The sequence below is a fragment of the Triturus cristatus genome, chromosome 1_2, assembly GCF_964204655.1.
Source record: "Triturus cristatus chromosome 1_2, aTriCri1.1, whole genome shotgun sequence".
NCBI lineage: Eukaryota > Metazoa > Chordata > Amphibia > Caudata > Salamandridae > Triturus > Triturus cristatus.
This window is the reverse complement of record NC_140580.1, coordinates 858,479,686-858,498,477: the sequence shown is the minus strand read 5'-3', so window position 1 is coordinate 858,498,477 and position 18,792 is coordinate 858,479,686. Positions and strand designations below refer to the sequence as shown.

General features: G+C 45.7%; 1 protein-coding gene across 1 annotated transcript in view; it reads left to right on the top strand.

Annotated features, from left to right (window-relative positions):
* LOC146868165 (aflatoxin B1 aldehyde reductase member 2-like) overlaps window positions 1-18,511 on the top strand; it is a 270,736-nt gene extending 252,225 nt beyond the window's left edge. The window contains exons 6-7 of the mRNA XM_085609064.1: window positions 13,548-13,677; window positions 17,519-18,511. Coding sequence (XP_085465190.1) covers window positions 13,548-13,677; window positions 17,519-17,680 — 292 coding nt within the window. The 3' untranslated portion in view covers window positions 17,681-18,511. The remainder of the gene's footprint in view (window positions 1-13,547; window positions 13,678-17,518) is intronic.
* Window positions 18,512-18,792: the final 281 nt, after the last annotated feature.

Here is an 18,792-nt window from a genome sequence, read left to right as displayed (position 1 = left end):
GTATATGGCGATCCCCACTAGGACGGTCTTAGAGATTTGGGACAAAGTGGCGGTCCGCAGGGGCCTCACCACCTTCCCCTCACCGCACACCCCTCTAGCTCGCAATCCCCAGTTCCCGCCGGCCTGCTGCGCGCCATACTTTGAGAACTGGACGGAAAGTGGCTGCCGGACGATCCGAGATCTTTTCGAGGGAGGGACCTTCAAATCCTTCCAGCAATGCCAAAGGGACTTTGGGCTGACAGACGGGGACAAGTTCCAATACGCTCAGCTTCGGCATTGGGTGCAGGGCTCTTCGCTGATGCAGGCGGCCACGAGACCTCTCACCCAGTTTGAACACTTGGCGCGCACGTTTGGCTCATACAAGGGCCTAGTCTCTCGAGTCTATAAAGTGCTCCAGCATTCTCAGCGGCCAGGCCTACACCCGTACCAAGAGCGATGGCAGAATCTTTCGGGCTCCGAGATTAATCCCGCCCAATGGACGAGGCTTTGGAGCGATATCCCTAAAACCTTCCGCAGCATTCCCCAACAGGAATCGGCCTACAAGGTGATGACCCAGTGGTACTACACCCCTGTCCGACTGCAGAAGATGTTCCCCAAGGTGTCCCCGCTGTGCTGGCGCTGTGCTCAAGCGCCAGGAGACTTTATCCATATTTGGTGGACATGCCCGAGTCTGACTACCTATTGGAAGGAAGTCCTCAGCCACATCAAGAGGGTGCTGGGCTACCCCCTGCCAGAGGACCCCCTCACGATTATTTTGGGCCTTCGGCCGACGTCGCGAAGGGCAATGACAGGCCGTGATTGGCACCTGAGCCTTCATATGTTAGGTGCTGCAAAACAAACGGTGGCGGTGTACTGGAAGAAGGCGGAGCCACCGTCCATCAACGTGTGGTTCGCTCGTCTTTGGCAGGTTTTGGCGATGGAACTGCTTACAGCCCGCCTTCAGTTTAGAGACACCAGGTTTAAGACCCTCTGGTCTCCCTTGGTGGCCCATTTGGGCAGGATAGAACACGCGCGAATGAAACCGCCGAGACTGCGGGCCTTGAAACTGTTTGATGACGAGATCTCTCAGACGCGCTCTGAGGTTCTCACACGGCCGGGGGCATTGACGCCCTCGACGTTGGGGGGTCCCTAGCTGCGGGTGGGCTTGCCGGGGTCGGACCCTACCACGGTACAGACATGCTTCCCCACAGGCTGCGTCCCTTAGACTTGGACTTCCCTTTCCACACCGCTGCGATGACTGCCGTTCTGCTTCCCCTTCTCCGCCGCCCTCCCCCCCGCCACATTCCCCCCCGCTCTCTGTTTACTTAGTTTGTCCTGTCTTCAGGACGTGTAGAGGTTAAGTGCGATAATAGGGCCTTGATAACCCAACGCGGTGGCGCGACGCTCCTCCATCCAACCCCTTCCGACCCTACGCGCTTACATCGGGGCGCTACACCACCACGCATGAGCTACCTAACACATTGTGTACACGCGCGGCACGCTGCAGCCCCGGCCTAGCGGCTGGGTTGCCCCCAGCTGTGGGATCCGTGTCGGAGATTGCCGGGCAACACCAGCTACACTTGCCCTACCCGCCCCCCCAGCGGGCACATACGCGGCTTTGGGTGGGATGTGGGGTGGTGGGCGCCCTGGGTATGATACGCTGAAGGCAGAGAACCGGAAGGGGAAACTATGTGATATGTTAGGCTGTAAGGCCTTTGTCAAATGGAATTTGATTTTGTTCGCTGCCGGCCAGGATGGTTGTAGGCACACAGCTGTGTACTTTGAGCTCACCTCTTTTTCTAAATAAAAACAAAGTTGGATTAAAAAAAAAAAAAAAATAAGCTTTGTGTACAGCAACACTTATGTCTGAGTTTCTATGTATCATGCATGTACATATGGGACTTTATATAATACAATTAGGTATCTCTATTATTTTCCATACATATGTATACCTTTCTATGTAGTTATGTATCTGTATAGTTGTTACTTTACTCCTATTGAGTAAAAATCTTTCTCCAATTCACTACTCAGTCTCATCCTATACTTCTTTCAATATATCCTCTACCTCCACTCTCTGACTCATCCCGAACCTTATTGTACCAATATGATCTCACTAATAATGTTTTGTAGACTCTTCCATCCTCTATCCCTCCTTTGACTCATCCCAAACCTAATTTACTAATATGATCTTCCAAACAACACTTTCTAGACTCTTCTCTCCTCTATCCCTCCATTATCCTTTTCAACAACCTTTATTTCCCTATAGTAATCTACTTTTTGTCCCAGAGTAGTGTGCTACTCACCAAACAGCGCATCAGTGCTTCGTCACGGGTAATAGCAATTAATAAATAAAATACAATTCTAAAAGCTAAGCTGGCTCCCTTCGGAAACAAACTGATGAAGTCTCTCATCCTCCTTAGATGCACTTGGTGGAGATAAGATAGCAGGGAGTATGAACTTGTATGGAAATAAGCTGTATGTTGGCAGCAGCAGTTCACTGGTAAGGCATGTGGATGTAATCATAACGAGGAAGACAGTCTTGGATGTCAGTGGCCTTAAAGAACAGCTGTACATGGGCTTGAAAAGTGTGCACATTTAAAAGGCAAGAACTAAATTAAGGTACCACTGTAGCATAACATAATGTGCAACAGGAAATATATATGGAAATCCTTTAAAAAGTACATCCCAACTGGTGACTCAAACAGGGAGGGCTAATTAGACAATCCTAGAAAGGCCAAGAGGGCTGACAAATAACATTTGCCTTAACCGGCTAGAGACAGGACAAACAAAAGTATATCAGAAATTTTAACTTTCAACAGATCGACCTGACGGTCCTTGCACTATATACAATCTTTGCCCAACATCCAGAATAGACCGACTTTATGGACTGATGGCGAGCTGTCAAAATGACATCCACCACTTCCTCAGGTGGACTGAATCCACTCAGCTGGTTCTGTTCAATCTCCATCCATGGAGGTGTAGGTTGCAGAGGTTCAGCTGTAAGACCCTGCCCTGTGGTTGGACTTGCAGGTCCTACCAAAGACTTAGGCAGAGCGAACAACAGATGTTCAGACTCCGAAGGTTTGAATAACCGTTCTTCCTAGCCCATTGGAGGAATATGTGGATTAGCTAAGCCTGGTCACTCCTGACCTTCTTCAGAATATAGGGAAGTAGTGTAGGAAGCCGAAAGATGTAAAGGAGACTGGAGTCCCACGTAAAACAGAACCCGTCTCCAATGGAATGTAGAGGCAGAAACTCCAGACCACAGAAAGCTAAATGCCCTGGCATTTAGGGATCCTGTAAATGGTTGACAGTCAAGAAAATCGCCTAAATGCCCATCCAGTAACACAGCCTCAGTGCTTCTTGTCACAGCATATGCACCCCACACTGCCTATTTGTTGCAGAACCACATGGCAGTCATGTTGTCCACCAGAACTTCAACAGGGCTGGCCTTGATGGAAGGCAGAGAGCATTGAAAGCTATCTGGATGGCACTCCGTTCCGGAGATGATATGGTGCCTCAATCAATCAATCAGGTGTTAAGCGCGACTACTCACCTGTAAGGGTCTCAAGGAGCTGGGGGGTAGGGGGGGGGGGGTGCAGGTTACAGTCCATTAAGAAGAGGGTCTGTCAAAGATCCAGGTTTTGAGGTTTCTTGTAAGCTGGGGAGCGATGTTGTCTGTCTGAGGTGGAGCAGAAGGGCGTTCCAGGCTCTGGCCGTGAGGAAGGAGAAGGAGCAGCCTCCCTATCTGGTCTTTCTGGTGTGGGGGACCACAGCATAGGAGAGCTGGGCTGATCATAGGGTCCTTTGGGGTGCGTGGAATTTGAGTCGGCTGTTCAGGTATTCTGGTCCGGTCTCGTGGAGGGTCTTGTGTGTGTGGGTGAGAATCTTAAAGGTGATTCTAGCCTCGATGGGGAGCCAGTGGAGTGGGCGCAGGTGCTGGGAGATGTGGCAGTGTCTTGGCAGGTTGAGGACCAGTCTTGCGGTGGCGCTCAGGATGTTTTGTAGCTTGCGTTTGAGGTTTTTGTTTATTCCGGCGTAAAGTGCATTGGCGTAGTCGAGTCTGCTGGTGATGAGGGCGTGTGAGACAGTCTTTCTGTGCTCGAGGGGGATCCATTTGAAGGTCTAGCGTAGGAGGCAGAGGGTATGGAAGCTGGAGGATGCGACAGAGTTGATCTGGCGGTCCATCTTGAGATCGGAGTCCAGGATGATTCCAAGGTTGCATGCGTGGTCCGTGGGGGTGGGTGGGTTTCCGAGGGCTGGGGGCCACCAGGTGTCGTTCCAGGCGCCAAGGTTTGGGCCCATGATGAGTACTTCTGTTTTGTCGGTGTTGTTGTAGGCAGCTGCTTCTCATCCATTTGGCGACGGCTTCCTTGCTTTCTTGAAAGTTGTGTGTGGCGGTGTTGGCTTCGTTGGATGAGTTGGGTGTCATCTGCGTTGGATGAGTTGGGTGTCATCTGCGTGTGACACAATGTTGAGTCCGTGAGGTCTGATGATGGGGGCGTGTGGAGCCATGTAGATGTTGAAGAGCGTGGGGCTGAGGGAGGATCCCTGAGGGACTCCGCAGGTGGTTGGTGTAGGGTCAGAGAGGAAAGGGAGGTGGGGGGGTTGGGAGTCTGACCCGCTGCATTCTGCTGGAGAGGAAGGAGTGGGTCCAGTCGAGGGCCTTGTCCCGGATCCCTGCGTTGTGGAGTCTGCGTATTAGGGTGCGGTGAGAGACTGTGTCGAATGCTGCTGCCCATCTGAGATGAAAGGCCTTTGATCTCCACCACATCCAAGTGCCCCCCCCCCCCCCCCAGTCTGGAACAAATACATTTGTCCCCACTGTGAGCTCTGGATTGGGTTAGTGAGAATGGTCTCCAGTAAGTCAGGTTGGAATCCTTTATCCACCTCTGAAGGTCCCACAGATGTGGTCTGAGAGGCACTCCTAGTGCTAAGCCCATTAAAAGTGGGAGTTCATTGAAGAGGCCACATGGACTAATGTACACGAGGCACTACCAGGATACACAAGGCCAGGAGACCAAGTAGCCTCAGAACCGTCCGGGATGTAACACAGGATTAAGATAAAAATAACAGCATCCTATCCTGAATGCCCTGGACTTTCTGCAGGGGCAGAAAAAGGTTTGAATGCCACGGTGTCCAGAGCTGCACCCGTATAGGGTCTTCTCTGCACTAGTGAAAGATGTAATTTTGTCTTGTTGATGAAGAACCCCAGACAAGGTAGTAGCAAGATGGTCGTGCATAGAAAGTCCATGACACTGACTATCCCACCTTCAGCATTCAGTTATCAATGTGCCAGCATAAGTGTACTCCCAACCTGTGATTATGGGCATGACCATCGTCTTCTCTTTCATAAATAACTGTGGGGAGAGGTGAGGCCAAATGGCATGATAGTGAACTGAAATGGTCCCTTTACCAGGTGGTGGAAAAACCTTTTAGATTCAAGATAGGTACATGAAAGTACACGTTCAGCAAGTCCAGGACACTATCCAGTACCGATGTCAGCATTTGAATTTTGTTCTCAGTCCAAGCCTACTTTCCTTTTTGGGCACCAAGCAACAGGAGACGCATCTATTGCCCTTTTCCTTCTCTGACTCTCTCTGCTGCCCCCTTTTACCAGCAATGAATGAACCCATTTGTCACGGTTGGAGGCATGTTTTGCCTAAGTCTGGGTGAAAATAGGAAGAACTGGAGGGAGGTGGACCGAAGCGGAATGGTGTAACTATGATGGGCAGCCATCAGGACCCAGTGGCCCTGTTTGTTGGGAAAATAAAAGCTTATTCTTCAACTCTACTAGCTTCAGGTGACCTTGATGGGGAATCAGAAGGACTTGGCAGGGTCAATGAAGATGGCCTTGTTGGTGGCCCCATCATCTACCATAATCACTCCTTCTTAAGCCTCGAAAGAGCTACCTCTGGTTGTAAGCCAGGCCCCAGAAATATCACTTGAATTTCTGGTATTGGTGATGTTACTGGCAAGCTGTGGAGAGCAAGCCCAGGCAGTGGGTTATAGCACAGCTATCTTTGAACTGCTCCAAAGCTCAGTCTGCCTTCTCTCCAGACAGTGTATTGCCATCAAAGGGCATATCTTTGAGGGATGCCTGCACAGGTGTAACTGTATATTGCCACACTAGTGGCCCTCACAGCCTTTGGCCCGCACCTCTGCCCGCATAATGTTCTTGGCCGCATCCTGTCCTCCGTGCACTGTCTGGGCAAAGATATTCCTCAGGCACTTCGGGTAAGATCTCACTCACCATATCCAAGAGGGCATAAGTGTACCTCCCAAACTAGCTGATAGCATTAGGGGACTGTAGTGCTAAATTGGCAGAGGACAACATCATCTTGGTAAATGCATCAGTGCGCTTCAAGACTCTTTCAGGAAAAGCAGCAGGAAAAATATTTGGGTTTACTTTGATGGTGAAAGCTTGTGGTAAGTGAATGTCCTATGATGGATGCTGTGTCTCGAAAGTGCGATCACCCAGAACAGGTCTATAGCACCGAGTGACGGGGTAACTTAGTGGCGCTGAGCATGGTTTTGACCACGCCACAGTCAGAGTGCCTGTCAGTTCTTCCTTGAAAGGTAGCAAAGGCTCTGAAGTTGAAGGGCCAGGTTGCAAAATATGTGTAAGCAAATTGGCTTTAGTTTCCAAGGTTGGCAATTGTAGTTCTGACACATCTGCAGCCCTCGAGACCCCTAAGGTAATGCAGTTGTTTTCTCCAGGAAGGCAACTGTATAGTCCAGTTTACTCTCTGCTGAAGTATCATGACCACTAGCATTTTGAAGGTCTAAAAACAGACCATCATCAGTATAGTAAGGGGAGGTAACAAATTGTATGCCTTCTCATCATCCTCGTCACTTGGAACATTGTGAACGTCCTGTATGGTGTCTGTATAGAAACTCTGTTGCCGAGGCAAATCCACTGCCGTGGAGTCCTCCCCAACCATGGCTGTGCCGTACTAATTTTGTAATGAAACTTTGGTCGTCATCTACCTCAACTCTACTCTGTAATAAAGATCTGTATAGAGGGTGGCCAAATAACTTTCTAGAGTTTAGGCAATTTTATCAGATAGAGATAACGACTCTGGTGGGACAACTCTACCTTTATGGTGCTTAGTCAACAATAACACGTGAATTAATATTGGAAAAATTATTTTTCAATACATTATTTCAATACTTGCTGCCTCTTTTCAAGATCTCCGTAACAAATATCTCAAATATAAACACGACCTTTATAATTTCATAACCATTTATTTTGCATGCTATATGAATCAAAAGTTTAAAATTCATCAAAGTGTTAATCTCACTGTCCTTGTATATAGTACGCTATTATACGATGAGACAACCAGCCCTACGTTCTGAGTATGGTTCGTGTGGAGACAGTCCACTGCGTACCTGACCGCGTAGTTTTTTGGTGCAGTCCGTCCTAGTAGTGTTAAGGGAATGGTCCATAACTGAATGCTTTCTTTGGCCTATCGTGGGCTTATCATGGTGTACGGTTAACACATTTCAGCCAAACACGTATCCCATGCACCATTTGAAGCCCACTGGTGGTGTCAGTTGTTATCAAGGGAGGCCCTGCCAGTGGAAGTCCAACTGGAGACTCCAGCAGATCCATGGAGCTCTAAGGCACTCCTGGGGAACCTGAAACATACCTTATAGTTGCAGCCTTGCCTCTTTGAAACCCTCCTCCTACTGCGGGGTTGAGGATGGCCAGGTAAATTCAGGCACATCGGTTCCAGCTGTGGCATGGGATCAGAGTTGGACAATTAGATCATGGTCTTAGGAGTGCCAATTAGGCTACCTCTCCTTGGATCGTGAGAGACGGGAAAGAGGACTCCTGTATGGACTTCTTGTGTTTATACAGGGTTTTATCCATGGACTTCGTCTTGGACTTACCCAGGTATGGAGACCCGGGGACTACCTACCGAATTTGTTGTACTATGCCACATACAAATGTGTCTCCCGCTCCCTGATGGCCTTCAGCTGCATCGGGAAGTATTTGTCACAAAATTTCGAATCATGCTTCCATCTAAGTTACCAAAGACAGAATTCAGGCGGGTCCGTGACAGATATGTGCAGCACAGCTTGTCGTTTTCATGTGGTGAGGAGGGGTCTATGTCCCTAGCACGCTGTCACTGAAAATACAGTTGAGGAAACTAGTGAAGAACAGATATAAGTTCAGAAGAGGAGGTGCAGATTCATGTCGAACACATGGAAAAAAGAAACTGAAATCACTGTGCAAAAGTGGTGCTTATATACGCCTCAGTGCAGGGGCGCAAAGATTTTCTTATCACCCTGCTGCCACTTACAGATGTTGTTGAAGACCAAGGCAGTCTAGTTTTGGTTTTACCACATGACTCTTTGTTCCACCAGTGTACACTTGTCTTAACCACACTCTTGCAGGTCCTTTCATATGTCCTATATCCCTTGTCATTGCTGTTTTATTTTTTAGGTCTCGCCTGAGACAGCGCATGCTGTCTCTTCGAGACATTTAGTAAGTGGCTTTTAAAAGTGCCACGAGAGGCTTTTGGTGGCCTAAAGCTTGAGTGAGCGTGCACGCCCGCAGTCGCCATCTGCCTTTCTGTCATGGCTCATTAAGCCTCCTCCACCCCCTTGCTGTCTGCTCTCACTACCCCCCCCCCCCCTTCTCACCCCTCCCTCCTCGTTCGCTTGTTATTCTTAACTTCGGAAGCATCTGATGTGAATTCTTCAAGGAGCAATTCACTTCCGACTAAGCCAATGCCGCCTCAGACAGTAGACATTTTCTGGTGCTTGTTGTGTGTTTCTTTTCGTCGCATTTGGCATATAATCACTGTATATAACGTTACACCATTAAGCACTCTTAGATCTTTTTCACTGTACGGTAACTTGTTGCACAGTGCCCTTTTTGATTTAATTCTTTAATTTGTTACAATTAGCGTCCAGTTGTATTAACTTTCTCCACCCCTGCTTAGCTGTTTTCACACTGGTTGCCCAGTCTACTGTTGGGGTTTCCGTTTGGACTACACACAGTTGGGACGAGTTTGCATTGCGCGTCAGCCTGTCCATGCAAGCCACTGTGCTTTACCTATGAGATTCCCTTAACCAACACTGCGCTGTGATTAGGCCATAAGCCCTATCTTTCATTGAGATCGCACTCGCATCTCACTGTCTTTATGGCGTTTAGCTCCCACGCTCGTCAGACTTTAATGCGAACATAGGCTAGTTCACGCGTCTCCTTCACATTTTTATTCCCCCACTGCACCACCACTCTCATTTCTTTACTTCTTTCACTGTCCTCGGAACCTCTCCCGTTTAGGCATCGGATATCTATCCAAGATTTGGGGCATTGTCGTGATTGTGCATGTCATGCTCTGCAGCAAAATTACAGTTAATCAGTTTGCACTGTCATTATATTTCACGTTTACCGTAAAACACACGCATCTCGTGACTCCTAACGTAATGCAACTCAGTTACCTGCCTGTAAAGCTGCTACTTGCACGTAGCCTGGTCTGTGCCCATGTCTTCTTTGCTGCCTGCAACCAGTACGGGACTTGCTGATGACATATATTTCCCCACATTTCATGATTTTCATAGTGGCATAACAAAGATTGCAAGCTTTTGTGAAGCTGCAACACATTTCATAGACTTTTGCAAAGTATACCTTTCTGTGCAATTTGTATGGCCTCATTCAAAATATAGAACCATCTTTATAGTCAGTGAGGAGGGTGGCCTCAGAAGAACAGGAATATATGTTTGCTACATACAATCAGATCAAACTCTTTATTTCCAAGAAATGCATTCTTACAGAAATATTGCACATTATTCAATTCATTGAGATAAGCAATTTACAAATATAAAAATCTACAATAAATAGCAATTAATTAAATCAATACAGCAAACACAGAACACCAACCTAAAACAAATATAAAATGGTAAATCAATTAAATTAAAATATCTTAAAATAAATTGAGCGATCTGCTGCCCATTATCCCACACGTATCAAAATGTTTGAAAGCGCAACAGTTTAACCAACACATGCAAAGCTCATTCCATCAGTTAAGGCTACAAGAGAGCATTATACAGGCCTACATAACAAACCGGCAGAGAGACAATCCATTTAAAACAAGCATTGGCATTGCCAATAGGTCTCGCTTTTGGGACCTTATAAGTATTTAGTTATGCAGCACAATATCCTTGGTGCAACAACATCAACTGTTGCATGACTAAACACTTATAAGGTACAAGGTTTAGCCATGCAACAGCTGATGTTGTTGCACCAAGGATATTGTGCTGCAAAACTAAATACTTATAAGGTCCCAAAAGTGAGACCTATTGGCTATGCCAATGCTTGTCTCCTTTTACTTTCTTGCTCTGGGTCAACGTCTGATAATGAAAGACAAGTCTTAGATCCCAAAAATAAGTGCTGGTGCCCAAATTCTGCACTGCACCTAATGCACACTGTGCTTAAACATACACAGTCTTCTCAGCACAAATTCATTATGAACAGTATCATATAACATATGCAGCAATCATCCAAAAATACTGCAAAACATTTCACCCACACATTTCTTCAAAGAGTTTTGTGCCTTCCCTCTCTTCCAAAACTGAGAATTTTGTCTTTGCAGAATCATTGTGAAAACCCTTAAAATGTTTCCTAACAGAAGTACCTAATAGAAGTGGCATCATTATGCCAAAGCAGGATCTTGAATAGGACGATAGCTTTTTCAACAATTGGACCTTCCAACTTTGTTTTTGCATGTCCACTCTCCTGTCTTTCTTGCAGGTGTACCCTCTTGCCAGCTGCCTCAGTAAGTTTAAGCGTAAAGATTTTGGAAGACCATTTGGCTAACTTCTTATGATGCCCTAGAGAATGTGCGTGAAGATGTAATGGCAATCAAGAAGGTTCAATCAGTAGTCAACGGGCAGTATCCATGTGGAATCTGTGTCTTGCAGAGACAGGTCAGGCTAGAGGCCATATGAGAGTACAGTTATCATTTTTATGGTTTTAAAGAGGTAGCATTGGCCGGAATGCTTCAAGCACTCGCATGGCATTGCTGTAGATACCAAATTACAGGCAGTCATGTTGAAAACGGGGCAGTTGTAACAAGTATTTTGAATTGGTGAGAGCAACCATGAAATGGGAGAACCCAGTGGTCCTACTCGTGCAGCCAGTGGGACCAGAATTTAAGGTTATGGTGCCACTCCAACTTTAAATTCTTATGAGTGATGGGTATGCCCAGATGTGGGTTTTTTGCTCACTGTACCACTGGAACCAAGCTACACCCGAATGATGAACCCCAATCAGTGTGAAACAGTCTAGGATTGCTTCTGTTCCTATTCAGGAAAGAAGGGGCATGGTAGTTCTAGCTGCACTTTTTCTATTGTAGTAGGGTCAAGACGGATTTGTGTATGGTTAGGTCCAGACTGAGGTGGCCTGCTGTGCAAAATAATGAAGGATTGGGATGTGGTCCTGAGTAATTACCAGTGGCTGAGATTAATTCAACAATTCCATCCATTACTTTTTTGTATACTTCAGTGCAATGCCATAAGTGCAACAGGTATGCCCAGATGTGGGTCCCGTGCTCACTGTGCCACTAGACCTTAGCGACACCTGTCTGACGTGCCTTAAAAAGGGTGAAGCCAGGTGCTTAATTTGAGCCAGTGGTTTTCGTTGCTCGGCCCCAACACTTCATTGTCAACACCGGCTCTTATGTCAGTCTGCAACATGGTAGCTCGGTTTGACTAATTTAAAGATGAGCATACCAACAGTTATTTATTATTTCAGCATACATAAGCTATTTGTATAGATTTGGGGGCCTACAATAGTCTGAACTGTCACACTTGTAGGAGTGTGATAGTTAGTTTGATACAGTAATAGGCAGCACTGGCAGGAGCAGTGGATGGTACAAGCTGCAATGGCCTCCTGGGAGGGCCCTGGCACTTAATATTTTACAAATTAAATACTGGCAAAGCCACTGTTGAGTTCAAGGCGTCTAGTTCAGGCAGGACCTGCCTTGGCAGTTTGGACTAGACTGTTCCTATGGAAGCAGGGTGAGGACTGATTTGCATATGGCTGGGTCTAAGTTGAGGTGGCTTAGTGTGCAAAATAACAATTGACTGTGATGCAGCCCTGACTAATTATCAGTGGCTGATATTGATTCGAGCATTCAGTCCATCACTGTTTGTATACTTCAGTCCCAATGCCCCACAGTAGTAGCTTTTTCATTCCACCCTCTTTCAGGAGCACTCACTCCTGATAGGATTGGGGATGTTACTTCAAGAGCCACCTACTGCCATTTCGTTGTTGGGCCTGAGATGCAGACTTCCTGTCCCTTTTACCTCTCTTGTTTCCTTGCCACAGGACCATCTCATTAATGTTCATGGCAGAAGCCATTGTTCCTTCATTCCTACAGCATATGCATGAAGTACCCCATGTTGTGGTGGGTCAAGGATTATGTTTCCAGTTCTTATCGGGTAAGAAATGTGCACACAGTGTTCAGTGTCCTAGCCCTGTAACCAATGTGTTTCGCCCTAAAAGTTAAAGCCTCTCCCAAGGGAGCAATGGCCGTTCCTTCCATCTGAAACATGCTTGCTGCCTCAAAAATGTGGTCGCCCGTTTGGTAACTTCTCCATCTTTTAGAAGTGAGCTTGGTGAAAAATTATACAAGCCTCTTCCTCAGAGGATGAACTAAGTTGTGGCCACCTGCGGCGGAAGTAGAGTTAATTCGCGTAGCAGAAGTAAGTCACCGATTTCAAGGAGAAAGACTTTGATGATGTGAGACAAGAAGAAAAGGAAGGGTATTGTTTAAACCGGGAACATTTTACTGAACAGACAAAAAGACAGTCTCTTTCCCTCTTCTCTCACTTTCTCCCCCTCCATTCTCTCCTTCCCATTCCTCTCCCTTTGGTATTTTACACTGCAGTAGTGTATCAGCCAGTTCAGAGTATAAAGATTCTGGAGAGAGAGTGGAAGTAAAGTGGAGCTAAATTTGATAATCCCGAGGATGACACTGACGCTGTAGTGAGCAGAAGAGAGGGGAGGGGTAACATTAAAATCGTGGAGCGTCATGGAAGATGGCAGGGCTGTCGTGCAGTAAGGCGAAAGCAACAGGCATGTTTGTGAAAGCGGAGATAAGTAGAGTAGTGAACGAGTAAAGGTGAGGTTTAGGGTGTAAAAGAACGAGACTAGGGGTAGAACCAGTAACCCCTGTAAGACTGTAATCACATGGTCCACTGTGAGAGGCAGTTTCAGAAGGAAAAGATAGGTTTAGAGTTAAAGACTTGGACAAGATGGAGGAGCTGTCCCAGCAGACAAGGGGACAGGGGCACTTTAGAATGGTACAATATCTGTCGTTAGTGAGCACAAGGAATGGAACAAAAACTGCAGTCTTGTTGAACAATAGAGAAGGTTAAAGTTATGCAAAGTATTGAATACTTTTACAACGACTGATCTGCAGAATATTTAAGAATAAGGTGGATTAGTTTATTTAAAAAGCATGGTTTATGTATTAATCTGTAACAAAAACAGTTTGGGTTGAGCAACACTATTAGACCCAGTGGGCCTAACTCTCTTTTTCTGTCTGCAGATACTGGAAGGAGGAGTATTTCCGGGGCGTTGAGCTAGTGGAGAGAGCTCTTGAGGTGGCCTATGGTGCCAAGAAGCCAAGCCTGACTGCCGCCGCGCTGCGCTGGATATACCATCACTCTAAGCTCAAGGTACAGAGCTCATTCACTCAGAGCAGCTTACTCTCAGCAGTTGAGCATCTAAAGCAGCCACTGTTCCACTTTCATTCTCACAGAAGCGGCTCTGCCTGCCACCACCCTCCCTAGCTGCCTGCCACCATCACATCCATCCCTCTCTGCATCCAGTCGCTCACAACACCCACCTACTCCATTCAGCTGCTCACTAACCGTATTCTCTCTGCTTGCCCTGATCATGTCCACTTCCCAGCAGCATACTGCTCCCAGCAAGTGATTCTGAATTACCAAGGGGAACTTGTCCATTGATGATAGAACAGTTGGCAGTGAGTGTTTGATCTGACAATGCCTCAGTCAGTGCCAAACTGTGCCTCACTAGCTAATGTTCACAAGCGGAGGGTCACTGGGAAGATCTAGTTTTGGAACAGGTCACAATTCAGAGCAATAAGGGTGGAATGTAACAAAACTTGTTGCTGACCAGGTCTTTTCCTGTCCCACTTCCGCAGGTGACCATTCTCACAGATGCCTTACTCGTAGGTTGGGGAGCAAACCTCAATCACATGACTGTACAGGTCACCGGGACACCACAACAACAGTTACTGTATCAACCATGTGGAACTCATAACAAGCGATCTAGCTTGCAATGCATTTTAAAAACTCATTTGAGGCAAAACAGTCCTCATAATGTCATACAATGTGGCAGGGATGTATTACGTCCAGAAACGAGGAGGCAATCATTTAGACACACTGTCTGCAATGTCTTGGGCATCTGGCATTGGACCCTTCAGCACCACATCCAGCTTGTGGCAAAGCATCTGCCAGGGGTGGACAGTCTTTGTGGACCTGCTAAGCAGTACTCAGCAACATGTCCAGTGCAAAATGAATCGCCGGTCCTCAAAAACTACTTTTGCCAATGGGGCCCTCCCACCATCGATCTGTTTAGCACCACATAAAACACCAAAACGTTGCCTCTAGGTACCCACATTCACTAAAAGCTACAGCTGAGGCCAGACCAGATTCAGCATCAAGGTCCTTTCAGACACCAAGACGTTTGTCAACTGTGCTAACTATCTTGCACTTAAGGTTCTACTGTTTGATTACCTTAGAATTCCAGAGGCGTGTATGCAGTTCCTGCACGAGGCACATAGCCCTACCACACTTGCTTGTTATGTAGCTAAGTGGAAAAGACGTGTCCGCTACTGCATTGGTAGCACATCGACCCTCGCAAAGTCTCTGTACAGAGCATTATTTGTTGCATTTTCAAAAAGAATGATCGGTATCTATCCATCTACATCAAACTATATGCAGAATAGAAAGCATTCATTCTTTTCAAGATTCCGGTTATCACGTCCTTTATGGAGAGCCTCAAGAGTCGTCTCTTTTAAGACGCCTTTAGTCCCTGCCTGGAAACGTAATGTCATTCTAGGTAGACTTATGATGTTGCTGAGAACATAGTTTCAAACATCTTTGGCTTCAGCTTGCTAGCTACCACTTAAGTGAGGAACTGCTTTATAGTCTGTGAAGACCATGTGCATCTCCAGCTACACGTGGTACGAACATAAAATAGTACTTGTCCTCTAACCATCTGCGTGTAGTGCTGCCCTTTCAAATGCACCCACATCTCTGAGGCGTTGACTACAGATTTCTTCATAATGGATAACTTCCACTTAGTCGTAGTACAACAGTCCTCGACTTACACTAGTCACCCGCTAAGCAGAAAACAATCTGAGGTGGAGCCTGTGTTCTTGTGCATTGTGGGCTAAGAGTTGAGTCAAAGCATACCTTATGAAGTGAAAACAAATTTGAAAAAATAGCTTGCAAACATCTGCACCCAACACACGATGGCAGGAGTTTCAAAGCATGTGAATCTACAGCACTACACAGTAACAGGTGGTTCAAGGTAAGTAACATATCCTTTTTGAAGCTTCATATTGGTTATAAAATCACATGTAACCCCACTCAGAACCCCCAAAACGTTTAGAGGTCTGTTTGTCTGAGAACCAACCTGGTGAAGTAAAGGACTTGAGAGACAATAATTGAACCATAGCATTGTGGATTTTCAGTCAACATCATAGTTTGCTACAGAAACGGTGGAGTGAATTACATATTACTAAAATAGATTCTAAATACAACCACTAGCTAGTAGGATCATATATAGTGTGTTATTTAGAAGTGGTGTCAAGCGGCAATGATGTTGTTACATTTCACATTTTTCGACAGTTCCTAACCTGTACAGTTCAGTCTGATTAATAGGGTTCAATCTTTGTGAAACATCACTTTCTATACAGTGCTATGAGCAAAGTACATCTCTTACGAAAAGTCTGAAGACTTATTCTTAAACAGCCAGGGGTGTAAGGTCTGTGTATTGCAGGGGACTGTCAACCACCTCTGGCTGGTAAGAAAGAGGTCTTGCTGGGGGACTCTACCCATAAAAACGTATGTAATGAGGATGGTGCTTCCCTGTAGACTCATTGCTGATCAATGAAGGGGTGCATTACTAGGGAAAGGTCTCCCAAGACTTGAGCCATCTTGGATTCAGTGAAAAAAGGGTAGGCTGGGATTGTTTTTGGTCAAACCCCCAGGAAGATCTGTAAAGAGTGAGCCCTCGCCTCCTACAAAGATGGCAAAAAAGTGTCACTCCTGGCACACAGTCTTCACATCCCGACTGGACTGGACAGAGGATCCAGCAAAGAGAGGATGCACCAAAGACTGGACTGCGCCTGCTGAACTCAAGGGACTTGCGAAGATGTCTTTGCCTGCTGTGCCCACCTTTTGAAAGGAGTGTGCACTGGGGGGGAAACCTAAATTTTGATTAAGTTTCCCCGTTTTTATTGATTTTTACAGATAAATACTGACAGAAAACAGTGTTTTCTGTTTGTCTGCATTTATTTTTTTAAAGTTGATAAATACAGGAAGTTTTGTTTCTTTTAAGTGACTCTCCATGCTGCAATTCATAAATTATAGGCCAGCAGCTGTGCAGATGGACAGCATGGGAAATTACAAAACAGGATGACATTTCTTTAAATAACGGCATATGTCAACATAGATTTATGGTATAATGCTAGTATTTACCAGCGGATATATTGTTATGTAATATTTGGCAGTTTAAATAGCTAAAACACGACAGACATTAAAGTATGAGAGCGCTTCTATCACTTAAATAAATATGGAGATGTGCAGTTTTACAACTTTATTTATACGCAAAATAAATATGGATACATACAGATAAAATGGCCCAAAGATAAATACAGATGGATATGTAAAAAAAAAAAAAAAACGGGAGCCCTAATTGTGATGCAGGAAAGCAGTAAAATAAGTGTCTTTTAAAGGCCAATCCCTTGCAACCTATTGCCGGGGATCCCACAATATGCTGTGAAGTCGAGAATCAAAGTTACTGATATATTTAAAGACCCCTTCCCAGTCATCCGCCCCAATGGAGTACAGAGGGTGCTTTGCAAAGGACGGCAGCCTGCACGCTGTAGTGGAATAAATACAATTAATCGTACTTTAATAAGGATCTCTGCCTTTACGCTGCAATGCTATTGTATTGTGCAGATGCAGTGGAAGGGATGATTGGGCTGCTTTGCATTGTGAATGATCCGAGCACTTAAGGGGTAAGGAATTAGGTTATAGGGTCCAATGCTAGGAATAGAAGATTGTAGAGGTGAGGGATTGCAGACCTGATGTTTTCAACCTGTGCACTGCAGAAGATAGGGAGGATTCATTGCTAGGGAGCCTGTGTGTACATTTCATAGGGAGAAAATATGGAGGACACACTGCAGTGGCTAAGTAGCGTGCATTATAAGTATTCAAGGGCAGAGTTGTAATCTGATACTAACGGTCTCTTCCTCCTCACTAGGGAGAATGTGGAGACGCTGTGATTATTGGTATGTCCAGCATGGAGCAACTGCTGCAGAACCTTTCAGGAGCGGAGGAGGGTCCACTGCTCCCCGGGGTGTTGGAAGCCTACGATCAAGCCTGGAACCTTGTGGCACACGATTGCCCCAACTACTTCCGCTAGTGAACGCCGTGAGACAAGTCCTTAATCCCGTCCAATCAGAGCAACGGATCACCAGAATAATGACTAGCTTAAGTACTGGTTCCCATATTAAGTGCCAACATGGAAATGCGATTGTGATGAAATGTAATGAACAACAGGCTCGAAATGGGCACAAGTTCCCTTGCTTATATATAGTGACCAGCCATCCAGGATTGTCTCTGGGATCCAGTTGGGTTTAACTGGGCACTGTGTTCGGCTTGAACAGTGGGCACCTATGGAATCGCAGAACAGTTTTAATCCTGTCCGACAGTAATAATCAGCAAGTACCCAATGATCTTGGTATACAAAGTGAAGAAGACCACGGCTTCGAAGATAATTTTGCTACTTGTCTTTGCATTTGCCAGATCTAGACAACTGCCCAAAGCATGTCAGCACTGGATTAAGAAGGGGGCACAGAGCAGTTTTAGTGATGACAGAGCTTTGGTGTGCCACTGGTGGAGGGTAGATGGAATCTGCTAATGTGTTAAACCACTCTAGGTTGAAAGCAGTCTGGCAGGCTTGGCAAGTCTCTGTTGTAAGATACAGCTCGCCTTCTTTGCTGTCAGCAAGATGTAGATTTGGTGCCTGGGGTAAATTTAGTTGTGCTCAACGTATTCACACACGGTGTACTCTTTGGAAACTTCAGTTTCTTGTTTGCTTGGGATTCAATTTTAAATTAGACCCCAATTCTTATAGCAACACCTGGGCATGCCAACACTTTTGAGCCTCAGCAGTGACAATTCCTGCAATTAATATTTTCTAATGATCACCAGAATTGAAGCATACATTTAAATAAAGTAATGTTATATTCTATCAATGGAGTTTGGTAAATCCCTCTGGTTATAAGAGCAAATTATATTAATTTAATTTGCTATTTTTATTTTTCAGCTGTTTTTTCATCACTTGACCTGGTGGGAAATGGCATGGTAAATACACTTATTGTCTCTTGACTGACTATATTCTAAGCTGTGTCAATTTCCTAATTTGTTTTTATTTTTGTTCAATAGTAATTTATTGGTTTTCTTATGCATGTACTTTAACACTGCAATCTAATGTATCCATTTCCTAAGATTTTAAAATGTAAACGTCTGTGG